At 40.7% G+C, this 13,374-nt stretch overlaps 1 protein-coding gene and 1 pseudogene across 6 annotated transcripts in view; one reads left to right on the top strand and one right to left on the bottom strand.

Moving 5' to 3' along the window:
- Positions 1-13,374, bottom strand: part of INTS14 (integrator complex subunit 14) — a 31,139-nt gene that overhangs the window by 5,474 nt on the left and 12,291 nt on the right. For all 6 annotated transcript variants that reach the window (XM_031024112.2, XM_006729641.3, XM_031024108.2 and 3 more), the window contains 3 exons: positions 11,447-11,539; positions 10,803-10,947; positions 9,348-9,481 (listed from right to left, as the gene is read on the bottom strand). In XM_031024112.2, the coding sequence (XP_030879972.1) occupies positions 9,348-9,481; positions 10,803-10,947; positions 11,447-11,539 (372 nt within the window). The remainder of the gene's footprint in view (positions 1-9,347; positions 9,482-10,802; positions 10,948-11,446; positions 11,540-13,374) is intronic.
- Positions 4,327-4,625, top strand: LOC102729999 (large ribosomal subunit protein eL36 pseudogene; annotated as a pseudogene).

The following is a 13,374-nucleotide window of genomic DNA, read 5'->3' on the forward strand; positions in this document are numbered from 1 at the left end:
CATAGGTCTAAGCACTGAGAAAATTCCAGAGGAAAATTATATGTAACCACAATAAGGAAAAGGGCAAGAGAAGAAATACTTTTTTTGGTGAAATATACCCCACGTCGTCATGGCTTATTAATGATTGCTTTCAAAGATTTAAAGTCAGGCTGGTTTTTTAGCCATGTGAATAAATAAAGGTTTCTGTTTTTCTACCTGCTTCCTGAGCCAATGAAACTTTGCCACAAACTCATAAAGCCTACTTATATCTACTGGGTCATTTTATCCTGATTACTATCACCTTCTGGGGTCGAGAGAGCTGGGATCATTTCCCCACCAAGTTCAGGGAGCTTACATCCCTTGCCCAAATGTTCATATTGGCAACTGGAATGAACCCAGTTTCTCTGAGCCAGAAGCTCTCTAACACCAATTTGGTCATTAAGTATTTTATACTGGCCCCACAATACATGTCAGTGCCCCCGCCTCCCAGCACCTCCAAAAATTATCGGTCCAGCTCTCCTGACATATTTCCACAAATACTTGCACATATATAAGCCCTTTTAGCCAGGCCAAGATCCCAGGAGTCTTTTTCCATGTAGCACGTTTACTTCTCACTTCCCTGCCACTATTTCTGTCACTTCCCTTGACTGGAGTGCTCCCCTTCGCTCATCCATTTACTCCCTTACTCACTTGCTCACTCATCAGCTATACTAAGCCCCCCCTACGTAGCAAGCACTCCGCTAGGAAGTGTGGCTGGAGATTTTTTTCTGGACTCAAGGAACTTACAGAATAAAGAATATTAAGTTTCAAACACTTTACATATACACTTCTTTCCTTATAGCAACCCTAGGGGTGTATATATTATTGGTCACATGGAAGATGAGGGAACTGAGGCTCAGAGAGGTTGGGCCCTCACAGGCTTCACAGTCACTCAGCTGGGCCTGCCTGCAAAAGCAACACTTTCTACCACTCAACCTTGCCGTTCCTCACATACCCAAACTCACTTATATGCCAGGTCCAGATCTTATCCCACCTTCTCCACAAAGTTGTCCCAAGTGTTCCTGGCATACAGTACTTTCTCTAGACCCTTTTCTACTACAGCACTCAGTATCAGTACCAAACATTGCAACATCTAACCACAGTCTATCTTGTACTGTCTCTAATTGTTTGAAGCCTCTATGTGGTAACTGGCTTGACAGACAAAAAATACTGCATCTATGAAAAAATAACAGGAGACAGACATAAGAAATATGGTAGCAGAAATAAAAAAAGCAGTTGCAAGATAAAGCCAAAGATACCTTAGAGAAATCAGAAAAGAAAAAAATAGAAAAATGGGTGGAAGATAAGAAAATTATATAAAAATCATAAACCGATGTTCTAGAAAGGGAGAACAGAGAATACAGAGAGAGGGAAATCAAACACATGATTCATGTTCCCAGGACTGAAGAACATGAATTGCCAGATGGAAGGGCCCACTGAATGCCCAGCACAATGAATGAAGAGACCAACAACTAAGTACATCATTCTGAAAATCCAGAACACGAGGGACACAAAGAAGCACCTCCGGGAGTGCAGAGGAAATAGAGATATGGGTCAAAGCCCTGACAGCATTGCACTAGACTCTCAGTAGCAACACATGAGGCCAGAAAAGAAAAACAGCTATGCATCAAAACTCTAAGGTAAAGTGATCCCCAACCAGCACTCAATATCCAACGGAACCATCAACTGAGTGTAAGGGATGAAACACAGACATTTCTGAATACGCCAAGATTTCAAACATCTACTTCCCATGTACCCCTTTCTCAGGAGGAGTCAGGAAAATAGGGGAGCCACAGGAGAGATGGGAAGGGAAGGCTGACAGCTACCCAGCAGGCACAGAGAACCGTTCATTTATGAAATAAGAGGAAGGGAAAGGACTCTAAGGGGAAAAAAAGAACACTGACAAAAATACCTGAACAATGTATTTTACTTAGGAATTGGCAGTAAGTACACAGAAAAGAGCAAAGAAAAGTGAAGTAAGTAAAGCAGTAGAGGGAAAGGCCGTGAGAGAGCCCAGAGGGAGGGCTGCACTGCCCTCATCTGCTGCTGGCTGCCCCCACAGCCTGCCTGCCCAGCTCTTTCCCAGAGTCTCCGAGGAACCTCAGTGTCTTTCCAACAGCCTGCCTTTTAACGGAAGTTAGAATTAGAAGACAGCCGACCTTTGAACAACATGGTTGTGAAGTGTACAGGTCCACTTACACACAGGATTTTCCCTATAATTACAAGTACTCTAAATGTATTTTCTCTTCCTTAGGGTTTTTAAAGTAAGTTTCTTTTCTCTAGCTTTCTTTATTGTAAGAAAGCAGTATATAATACATATAATGTACAAAATATGTGTTCATCAACTGTTTATGTTATTGGTAAGGCTTCTGGTCAACAGTAGGCTCGTACTAGTTAAGTTTTGGGGGAGTTAAAAGTCACAACCCCCACAGTATTCAAGGGTCAACCGCACATTTATCTTGCCTGCTAGAAAAAAGAAAATATCTTAAAAAAAAAACAACTGTGCAGAGAACAAAGAGTTTCAAAACAAAGTGTAACTCGGTGTACCACATGGCTTAGTCATAAATAACGTTCACATCATCTAACAAGGAGAGAATACTGCTTTACCCAAAAAGAACACTATAACCACATTGGAAGCATAGAGGAAGGGAAAAATGTGCTTCTTGGGTGGGTGGGGATGGTGGTGGTAAGAGAGCTAAGCAGTCAACTTTAAAAAGTCAAATGACATTTAAAAAAAAAAAAAAGCCAAGAAATAGTTATATACTTACAATATTTAGAAATGTAAATACCAAAAAAAAAACCTCCTCCCACAATTAGAAGTTTTAAGTGGCTGTTTCTAGGAACAGAATGAGAAGGAGGAGGGATAAGTATAAACAAGCGTACTGTTTTGCATGCCTTGCTTTGACTAAAAATAAACAAACAAATAAATAAATAAATAAAAACAAGTTCTTTGACATCAGCCGTGGAAACATTTTTCTCGGTACGTCTCCTCAGGCAAGGGAAATGAAAGCAAAATAAAGCTATTGGGAGTACACCAAAATAAAAAGCTTTTTGTGCAGCAAAGAAAACCATCAACACAACAAAAAGGCAACTTACTGAATGGAAGAAAATATTCGTAACTGACTATATCCGATAAGGGGTTAATATCCAAAATATATCAAGAACTTATACAATTCAATACCAGAAAAACAAGTAATACAATTAAAAAATAGGCAGAGGATCTGAACAGATATTTTTCCAAAGAAGACATACAAATGGCCGACACATGAAAAAATGCTCAACATCAGTGTTCATCAGGGAAATGCAAATCAAACCATAATGAGATATCATCAGAATGACTAAAATAAAAAACACAAAAAATAGGGGCACCTGGATGGCTCAGTTAAGCATCTGACTCTTGGTTTCGGCTCAGGACATGATCTCATGGGTCATGGTACGGAGCCCTGCGTCGGGTTCCCTGCTCAGAGAGGAGTCTGCTTGAAAGATTCTCTCCCTCTGCCCCTACCCCCACACGTACACTCTCTCTCTCTCTCAAATAAATAAATAAATAAATCTTTAAAAACAAACAAAAACAAAAAATAACAAGTGTTGGTCAGGATGTGGAGAAAAAGAAACCCTTGGGCAATGTTGGTGGGAATACAAATTAGTGCAGTCACTGTGGAAAACAGTATGGAGGTTCCTCAAAAAATTAAAAATAGAATTACCATGATTCATTAATTCCAGTACTGGGTATTTACCCAAAGAAAGTGAAAAGATATATGCACCCCTATGTTTACTGCAATATTAATAAAATAGCCAAGATATGAAAGCAACCTAAGTGTCCATCTATAGATAGATGGATAAAGAAGATGTGCTGGATAGATGGGATAGATAGATAGATAGATACATGAGCGCACACACACACACGCACTGGAATATTATTCAGAATATTATTCTTTTTAAAAAAGAATGAGATTTTGCCATTTGTAACAATGTGGATGGATCTAACCTGTATAATGCTAAGTGAGATAAGTCAGAGAAAGACAAATACCACATGATTTCACTCATATGTGTAATTTCTGACACAAAACAAAGAGACAAACAAAAAAACCCAGACTCTTAAACACAAAACAAACTAGTGGTTGCCAGATGAGAGGTGTACGGGGGGATGCGTGAAAAGGATAAAGGGGATTATGAGTACACTTACCACGATGAGCACTGAGTCATGCATAGAATTGTTGCATCATTATATTGTACACCTGAAACAAACACTGTATGCTAATTACACTTCAATGAAAAAAAAAGAAAAACCCCAGCTGAGCAGCGGCCATGACTTTGCGCTACCCTATGGCCATGGGCCTCTACAAGGGCGACAAGATGACTAAGAGTATCAGCAAGGCCAGGCACAGCCGGTACCGCGGGCACCTCACCAAGGACTCCAAGTTCCTCTGGGACATGATTCAAGCCCCATACAAACAGTATGCCATGGAGCTGCTCCAAGTCTCCGAGGACAAGCATGCCCTTGAGTTCATCAAGAAAAGGGTGGGGACATCTGTGCCAAAAGGAAGAGAGAAGAGTTGAGCAACGTCCTGGTGGCCATGAGGAAAGTGAAAGTCAAGAAGGACTGAACCCCCTCCCCTCTATATGTAATAAAGCCTTTTTAATCCTAACCTCACAAGACTGTCTTGAGAATCAAATGAGATTATATATTTCGTCATGTCTAGCACAGTGCCTCGTACAAAGTTCAATAAAATGTTAGCTTTATTATCTTAATTTGAAAAAAAGAACAGAGGGGAGCCTGGGTGGCTCAGTTGGTTAAGCAACTGCCTTCGGCTCAGGTCATGATCCTGGAGTCCCGGGATCGAGTCCCGCATCGGGCTCCCTGCTCGGCGGGGAGTCTGCTTCTCTCTCTGACCCTAACCCTTCTCATGTACTCATTCTCGCTCTCTCAAATAAATAAATAAATCTTTAACAAAAAAGAAAAAAGAAAAAAAGAACAGAACCCTGAGGGAGGAATAAATGAATAAGTGGCAGGGTAAAAAGCAGTTCAATCTGAATGAAGAATATGTGTAACAAACCAAGCACTGCTAGATTGGAAGCTAGAATAGAAAGATATTTGAATGCTACATCTTAGATTATGGATAGGTATCTGTGGGAAAAATGTAACAACAGTCTAGGTGAGGGGTCGACAAACTTATCCTGCAAAAGGCGCAGACAGTAAATATTTTAGAGTTTGTGGGTTACATGGTCTGTTGTAACTACCCAACTCTGCCACTGAAGCAGGAAAGCAGCGCTACATAACACATAGATCACATAAATGAATATGACTGTGGAATGAAACTTTACAGTAAAACATTATTTACAAAATAAGCAGTAGGCTAGTTTGGCCAACAGGCATTGGTTAGCTGACCTTTGATCTAAATGAAAGGTAAAAAACAAACAAAAAAACCAGAACAAGGCAAGAGCAGTGCAAATGAATGAAAAGGCTGAATGAATTTAGGAATGCTACAAAAGGGAGACTAGGAGGTGAGGAATCTCTCCATCCTAACACACACACACACACAGCTTCCTCTGCCCTGTGCTTTCTAATTACTGCCTTACTTCTTTCCTCTTGTGGCAAACTTGTCACGTTCGTTTCCTCATGTCTAACTCATTCCTCCACTAGCCTCCTGGCTAACCATGGACTGAAGCTCCTCTTACAAAGCCACCAAAAAATCTCCTGTAGAGATCAAATGACTCTTGATTCATAGTGTCCTCTTCTTTCCGCTTGGTTTCTATTCCTTCCTAAAACTCTTGAGTCATTTACAACACTCATTCTGCAGTCTCTTTCAGATTAAGTTCTCAAGGTGCTAATCCTCCTGTTGACCTCCCTTCAAAGGAATCCTTGCGTAATTTAAAGACTCTTCTTCAAATCAGGAACTCATCTTCAGTGGGGATGTTTTTTTTGACAGAAGTTCTTTTGCCCTGGGTTGACATTATATTAACTCTGGAGAATGTACCCTGGGTTTCATTGCTTCAGAAACAGTTTTTGGTGCATTATTTGGTTTTGCAGAGCCCCACTTCAGAACAGGTAGTGTCAGTCTGCAGGTGCAGAAGTTGGGCTTCAATTTCTCATAGGAGACTTCCATTTTTTTTTTTTAATTTGGAAAAGCAGGTAGAGACAATGGGTAGAATTTTTCTTGTCATCCTCTCACTGAGGGGATAGACCTTCTACATTCCTAGCTTTACTCAAAGGTTTCAGTTCTTTGTTTTATTTGGAACCAAAGTCATATCTCTTTTCCTGTGTGAACTTTAAAACCCCAGCCCCTGCATCCTAGCTCAAGAGCTGGCCTGCTGCCTGTTTTTGAGTTAAAAATGGTTTTTATAGTTTTTATTTTTTAAAGATTTTATTTATTTATTTGACAGAGAGACAGAGAGAGCACAAGTAGGCAGAGAGGCAGGCAGAGGGAGAGGGAGAAGCAGGCTCTCCGCTGAGCAGGGAGCCCAATGCAGGGCTCGATTCCAGGACCACGGGATCATGACCTGAGCCGAAGGCAGCCACTTAACGAACTGAGCCACCCAGGCGCCCAGGTTTTTATATTTTCTAAATAGTTGGGGGGAAAATCAAAGCCCAGGGGATATTTCATGACACGTAAAAATTACATGAAATTCAAAATCTGGTGTCCATAAAGAATATTTTATTGGAATATGTCACTCCCATTCATTTATGCATTGGGCTACAATGGCAGAGTTTAGCAGTTATGACAGAGATCACATGGCCTGCAAAGTCTAAAATATTTACTATCTGGCCGTTTACTGAAAAAGCTTACCACCTAGCTTCTAGGGTCTATATTCAGTCAAAACTCTTTTCTAAGCTTCAGTGGCAGAGGCATCCTTCAGGCTTAACTAACATGCATGCACATGTGTATAAGACAGGGTATGCAGGCCATGTATTGTACATGTGTATGAGACACTGTACTTTCTTCTTGAGTATCTCTATTCTCTTGGTTTCTGTGACATCATTTCTTCTACTTTTCCTTTATTAGTGCCCTTTCCACTGTACCCATAGTTAGTCTTTTCTAGGGGGTTTGGTCCTTGGCTCTCTTTTTGCCTTAATTACATACTTTCCTGAGGCTAGGGCTTCTTAACGTGTAGTTATGGATCCCCTGGATTGTAATCATTTGGATAATATTAAACCTGCAAGTTCTGGACTGGAATCCAGACCTACTGAATCAGAATCCCTTTAAGGGGGGCCCAGGAAACAATTTTTAAACAAGTTCTTCTGGTTTTTTTTTTTCTTTGTTTTATACACAAAAACTCAAATGTTTGAACCACTACCCTAAGCTATTGCCCTCATTCTCACCACTTTACCTATCAGTGGTATGCTTGTAACTAAAAATGATATATACAACTCTGCCCTCTTTTGGAAACTCTTACAGGAATTGTCTCTAGCCACTTCCACCTAAATCTCACAGGCATAAACTCAACATGCACAAAAGATGTCTTTCCAAATCTACTCTTCCTCCTCTGTTCTCTGTTCCAATCAACAGTATCACCTTTCACCCTGCAGCCCAAATCAGAAACCTGGGATCATTCTCAACACCTCCATTTCCTTTATTCTCATATCCAAACACTGTTGATTCTGCCTCCTGAATATCTTTTGCATGGATCCCCATCCTCCCTATTCCCAGCCACTGCCCCTGTTCTGGCTCTCATCCTTACATCTCCAGGACTGTCACAGTAGACTTCTAACTTTCCAAATCCACACTCCACAGAATTATCTATCTACCTATTATCTATCTACCTACCTACCTATCTGTTTCTCTCTTTTTTTTTTTTAAAGATTTTATTTGTTTACTTACTTGAGAGAGAGACAGTGCTCATGCACACGAGCAGGGGAGGAGCAGAGGGAGAGGAAAAGGGACTCAAGCAGAGTCCACACTGAGCACGGAGCCCAATGCAGGGCTTGATCTCACAACCCTGAGATCATGACCTGAGCCGAAACCGAGTCGGATGCTTTACTGACTGAGCCACCCGGGCATCCCCAGAATTATCTAACTGCAAATTTATTAGCTCTCACTTGAATTTCAGCCATACTACACAATTCCAGGGGGCCCTAGTACCCAGAATACAAAGTCTCCTAACTGGTATCTCTACTGTTCTCATATGCATCCCCTTCAGTGGCTTCCCAGTATCTGCAGAATAGTCTCAGCTCTTCACATTTCAAATCAGGCCTGCCCTATTCCAGCCACTGCCAATAACCTACCATCTAGCCCTCCCACCCCTACTCTCATACTTTTGTTCTAGCTTTGCTTTTCTATAGGTGATCCATTTGTCCAGAATGCCCCTTCTTCATTAGCTCAGCAAATCTTCTTCTTCAAACCCCAGTAAAGGTGTCCCTCCTCTATGAAGATTTTCCTGAGTCCTCTAGGCAGAGCTGATCATCCAGGCCAACTCTGATCTTGTACCAGTCTGTGTTTATTATTCCACTTTCCACTAGACTTTGAGCAACTCCTGCTTTTATCCCCTAAAAGTTAGCTTGGTAGATGTTCCTGAAATTGAAATGGGCCCAAATGAGTCCAGGATGACTCTATAGTTGGAGCCTGAGTACCCAGGAGTACTCAGGCCTCAATCAGAAGGAGTGGGAAAATCAGAAAAAGGAACAGTTTAGGAAGGAAGGGTTAAGAGATGATGGTTTCTGTAACAAACATGCTGAGCTGACTGGTACTATGGCAGAATATCCAGGTGGACAGATCTAACTGGGAACTGGAAATATGATATGCGAGTTCTAGGGAGAGATCAAGTAGGACTAGAGTTATACATCTGGGGGAGTCTGAAGCTATAATGGCTGATGAAATAATCAAGACAGAATAATAATCCAAGAGAAAAAGGCAAAGAATAACATCTTGAAAATCATGAGGCAAGAGGAAGACAAGACAAAATGACAAGAAAAAGCAAAGCTGCCAAAGGAAAAAGTAAATATCAGAAGAATGCAATGTTAGAAAAGCTAAGGGAAAACAGTTTCAAGAAGGAAGGGGATTAAATTATCTAGAAATGACGGGTAGAAATGACGGGTGAGTGGAGTTGAAAATAGTGCACTGAAGAAAAAAATGTTTATGGATAGTAGCTTTTCACTCTAAGCAGTCAGAGCATTTACATTTACTTAAGGCAACCTAAATGTCATTTACTTGATGTAAAGTTAAAAGTTCAAACATCACACTCTGCTGGGGTTCTCCATGCACATATCCAGCATCAGAGACCACAGCACACCCATAAGGGAGATCACACAGCTCTCTGATTGCAGTCAGAGCCATTCAGAATAGCAGAGAGAAAACAAAGTCAAGATAAGTAAAATCTGATCTGGGTTATACCTGAAATAGGACCCAACTGTGCCATTTTCCCTAGCCATGGGAGAGGTTCTGGACCAGGCTCAAAGAGAGACATCATGAGGTTTGATTTCTTCTTGCTGTCAGCTTGGGAGTAGAGCATTCCATGCCATTCAGGACTAGACGGAGAGAAGATGGAAGATCAGAAGAACGTCAAGCCTGGGACTGTAAAGTTAAATAAGTCTAGCCAGTGTTTTTCTCTTGAGAGACATGGGCTTCAGCTTTGAAGTCAGGTGCATTTTTACTAAAGCCAAATCCTAAAACTGAAAATGCATACTGCTGCCCCCCAATATTGCCATTCCTCTGGGAAGTGTATTATTATTCAATTAGATAGAAATGGCAATCAAAAGCAATCTTAAAAAAAGAAAAAAAATCACAAGGGCAGCAAAGAGCTACAGAGGTTGAGAGGAGCAAGGGTTGCAACCCATGTTTCAGAAGCCTCCCTGACTCATTCACAGCAGCACCGACCAGGGCAGCATTTCTAACAAAGGGCACAAAGCCATGGCCCAGCTCTGTTCCTACTTCTCAAAGGGCCCTAGAGGATTCCCATATTCGGAGTCAGTACAAGTAGCCTGGGTACCAAGAAATACAGCAAACTAATACCTAATAAGAATTGCATTCTTCTTTTTGGACCAGGTAATTTTAACTCTAGTAGAAATGGAGCTTCATCTGAGTGCTCCTAACCTCTTCATCTTCTATACCCGTCAACCCCAGGTGATGGCCAGAAGATGATCAGTCACCTCTTCTTTCCTAACAACAGGTATTATAGAAAGGGAAGCAGATGGTTTTGCAAATTTCAAGACTGTAGCAAATGTAAAAGCTAGAAAGGTGTTCCCCATAGGGAAGGGTTACAGCACAGTGGTTACGAACATGGGCTCTGGAGTCAGAATGCAAGGGTAAGAACCCTGGCTCTTTCGTTTAGGAGCTGTGTGACCCTGAGCGAGTTCCTTGACCTCCCTAAGCCTCAATTTCTCATCTATACAACAGGGATAAACACTGATACCCCCTGTATTGCGTTGTTGTGAAGGATTACATGAATTAATAAATGTAAAATGACTAGAGGAGTGCCTGGCACATGGTAAAATGTTCAATCAATGTTCCTGGTATCCTTTTTCACTTAGTTCCAACTCCTCATCTCATAGCTGAGGAGCCTGTGAATACTGCATAAGATCCCACTGCAAGTACTAGAACTGTTTTAACTGAATCGATTTCCTAGATAGAACAGAAAAAAGGAAAACAGAGAAAGGATATAAGAGCAATATAATTAAAAGGCTCACTCTGTACTTATTCTAGGGGATGATTTAAAGAGCAGTTTAGGTGATGGTAAGTGGGAAGGGTATGGTAGGGGGAGGAGAAAGGTGATAAGGAAAAGTCTGGGAAATACTTCACTTTGTACATTGATTCTCCCTCATTCAACGAGAGGTAAACAAAGTTCCTTACCCTAACTGAACTATTGCCACCATTCCTTCCACTTTCAGGCTGCCGTGGAGCAGGACACAAAAGTTGGGTATTTTGCCTGCAATTTGATTGGCTGAATTTTCATCTTCGTTGTCATCAGTTATGCCAGTACCCACCTCATCACCTTCTGTGAAAAGATCAGACTAAGATTAGCTACTAAAATCCCAAGCCACAGTTATACTCCTTTTTGTTTCTAGCCTTGGAAGGAGAGTATTCGGTTATAAAGGAATATTATAATAAGTAAGAAAAACTCCTATTCTGGTTTTCCTATGTCCATATAAAAATCAGTTTTCACATTTTATATGAATTTCATTTATATGAAACATCCAGAAGAGGCAAACCTATAGAAACAGAAAAGACATTTAGTGGTTACCTGGGGCTAAGGGAGATGGGAAGCTAGGGATTGACAGTGAAAGGGTTTCTTTTATGGTGGTGAAATTATAATAGCAGAAATGGTCTTCTAGTATATTAGGCAACATTCCATTTTTAAAAAATCAAATCCAATAACTATTCCTTTCCCCTAATTCTGCAAAATGTGCTATCCTACTATCAACTATATACATTTAAGAAAAACTTCAGCTCATAAGATGCTTCATCTGTATCACTGGAATAGGACGAGAACTCACCTTTGTTAAGTGCTATTGGTAGGACCAGATGTCTGGACAGAACCGGGGGACTTGAAATATCAGCTATATCAATAAATCCCACTATTTCCAAATCTGAAAAGAATGAATCAACACAGAATTAATTAATGGATAGGGAAGTACATTATTTTCTATGTACTAAGTTTCACAAATACAGTGTTTAGGTGAGCAATTCAGATGTGACAAGGAAGGTTATTAGAAGTTTCTCTGGATGACTCATAATTTGCATTTTAAACAGCTCAGGAAACAAGAATAACTGCCTTTCATTTAATGATTTAAGTTATAATAAAACAAATCAGTTAGACTTTATTTTTATGAGGCTAGGTCCCCAGCCAAGGCAAAAGCTTAAAGATCCAATCCCTCTGTTTAGTCAGGGATGTTCAGGTCAGCAGGGGGAGTCAGAGTCAAGCACTTCCACCACTCCATCCTTGCAGGGGAAGCAGCCGGTAAGCAAAATATTTCCGTGAGAAAGAAATACATTTTCTATAAGCCCAAGGTAGCAGTCTAAATATGACAATGATTTCTCTGCTTTATAGAAGCTGCATTAAAGACCCAGAGTACTTGTTGGAAACCTAATAGGTAAAAAATAAAAGTTTTATCCCAAAGTACTTTTTAGAAGTTTATTTTCTGATTAAATAAATAGAAAAACTTGGAAAACACTAAATATTGTAAAGAAGAAAAATAAAGTCACTCATTATTCACCATCAAAAGAAACATCTATTAATATTTTATTGAATTGCTTTTCAGTCTTTCTTCCAGGCACAGACATCCTCATATTCTCAAAGTAATTTTTTAAAAAAGATTTTATTTATTCATTTGACAGAAAGAGTACAAGCAGGGGAGTGGCATGCTAAGGGAGAGAGAGAAGCAGGCTCCCCGCTGAACAGGGAGCCTGTGGGGCTTGATCCCAGGACCCTGGGATCGTGACCTGAACCAAAGGCAGATGCTTAACCGACTGAGCCACCCAGGCGCCCTTCTCAAAGCGATTTTTAAAAATATCAGGGTCATGGTGAGTACACTGTACTTCTGATACGTCAGGAAATCTGCTTCTCTGGAGATTTACTGCCATTACCTTCTTTAGCTGAATAACAAATGAGTCAGCATAAGCAGTTATGTATTTTTCATTTGAGTAACAAAAGGCCTGCATTTCAAAGTGGTGTAAGTATAAGCTATGACAATGATCTTGGACTAAAAGTTTATATGGAAAAGAAAGGACCTATTCAAAGTTACTCATCAAAAAAGGTTGGGAAGTAGAATCTAGTTGGTCTGAAGGCAACAAAACATTTGGCACAGCTTAACACACTGCAGCAGTTACCATGAAAGAGATGGGTGTCCGACTTCCAGACAGCCAGGGTCTAAAGGCACAAAAAATAAAAAGCCTTTGCACAGCCCTTCACTCTCAGACTCTTACAAATCTGTGCACCCGTGAGTGAAATGAACATTTACCATGCATTTAATTCTAATCATTGGTTGACTAGACATTTACCTAGTAAACACCTACTAAGCATCAGACGCTGTGCTAGGCCCTGAAGATGCAACGATGACTGAAACAGTGATGGCTGAATGTGTGCCCACCACTCAAGGGGTCCACCCACCAACTGGAGACAACTCTCCTCTCCACTCTTCCTTGTGACTTCTGACTCACTTTGCCAATCTCAGCTAAGCACAACACCTCCAGCATGAACCAGGGAAAAGCAGTAGCATGTCTCTTTCTTTTGGTCAAAATACAAGCAGCAGCGCTTGAGGGATATGGTATATCAGAGCGGAGACCTTAGAGAGACCATGACTCATCTAGAGATTCCACTCACCTAGCCAATCAGAATGAGAGGAAGGGACTTGTCCAGGATCACACAGGAAGAATCACACAGCCAAGTCTAGAAGCTAGCTCTTCACAGATGATCTTTTTTTTT

The sequence above is a fragment of the Leptonychotes weddellii genome, chromosome 9, assembly GCF_054177405.1.
Source record: "Leptonychotes weddellii isolate Sample4059 chromosome 9, ASM5417740v2, whole genome shotgun sequence".
Classification (NCBI taxonomy): Eukaryota; Metazoa; Chordata; class Mammalia; order Carnivora; family Phocidae; genus Leptonychotes; species Leptonychotes weddellii.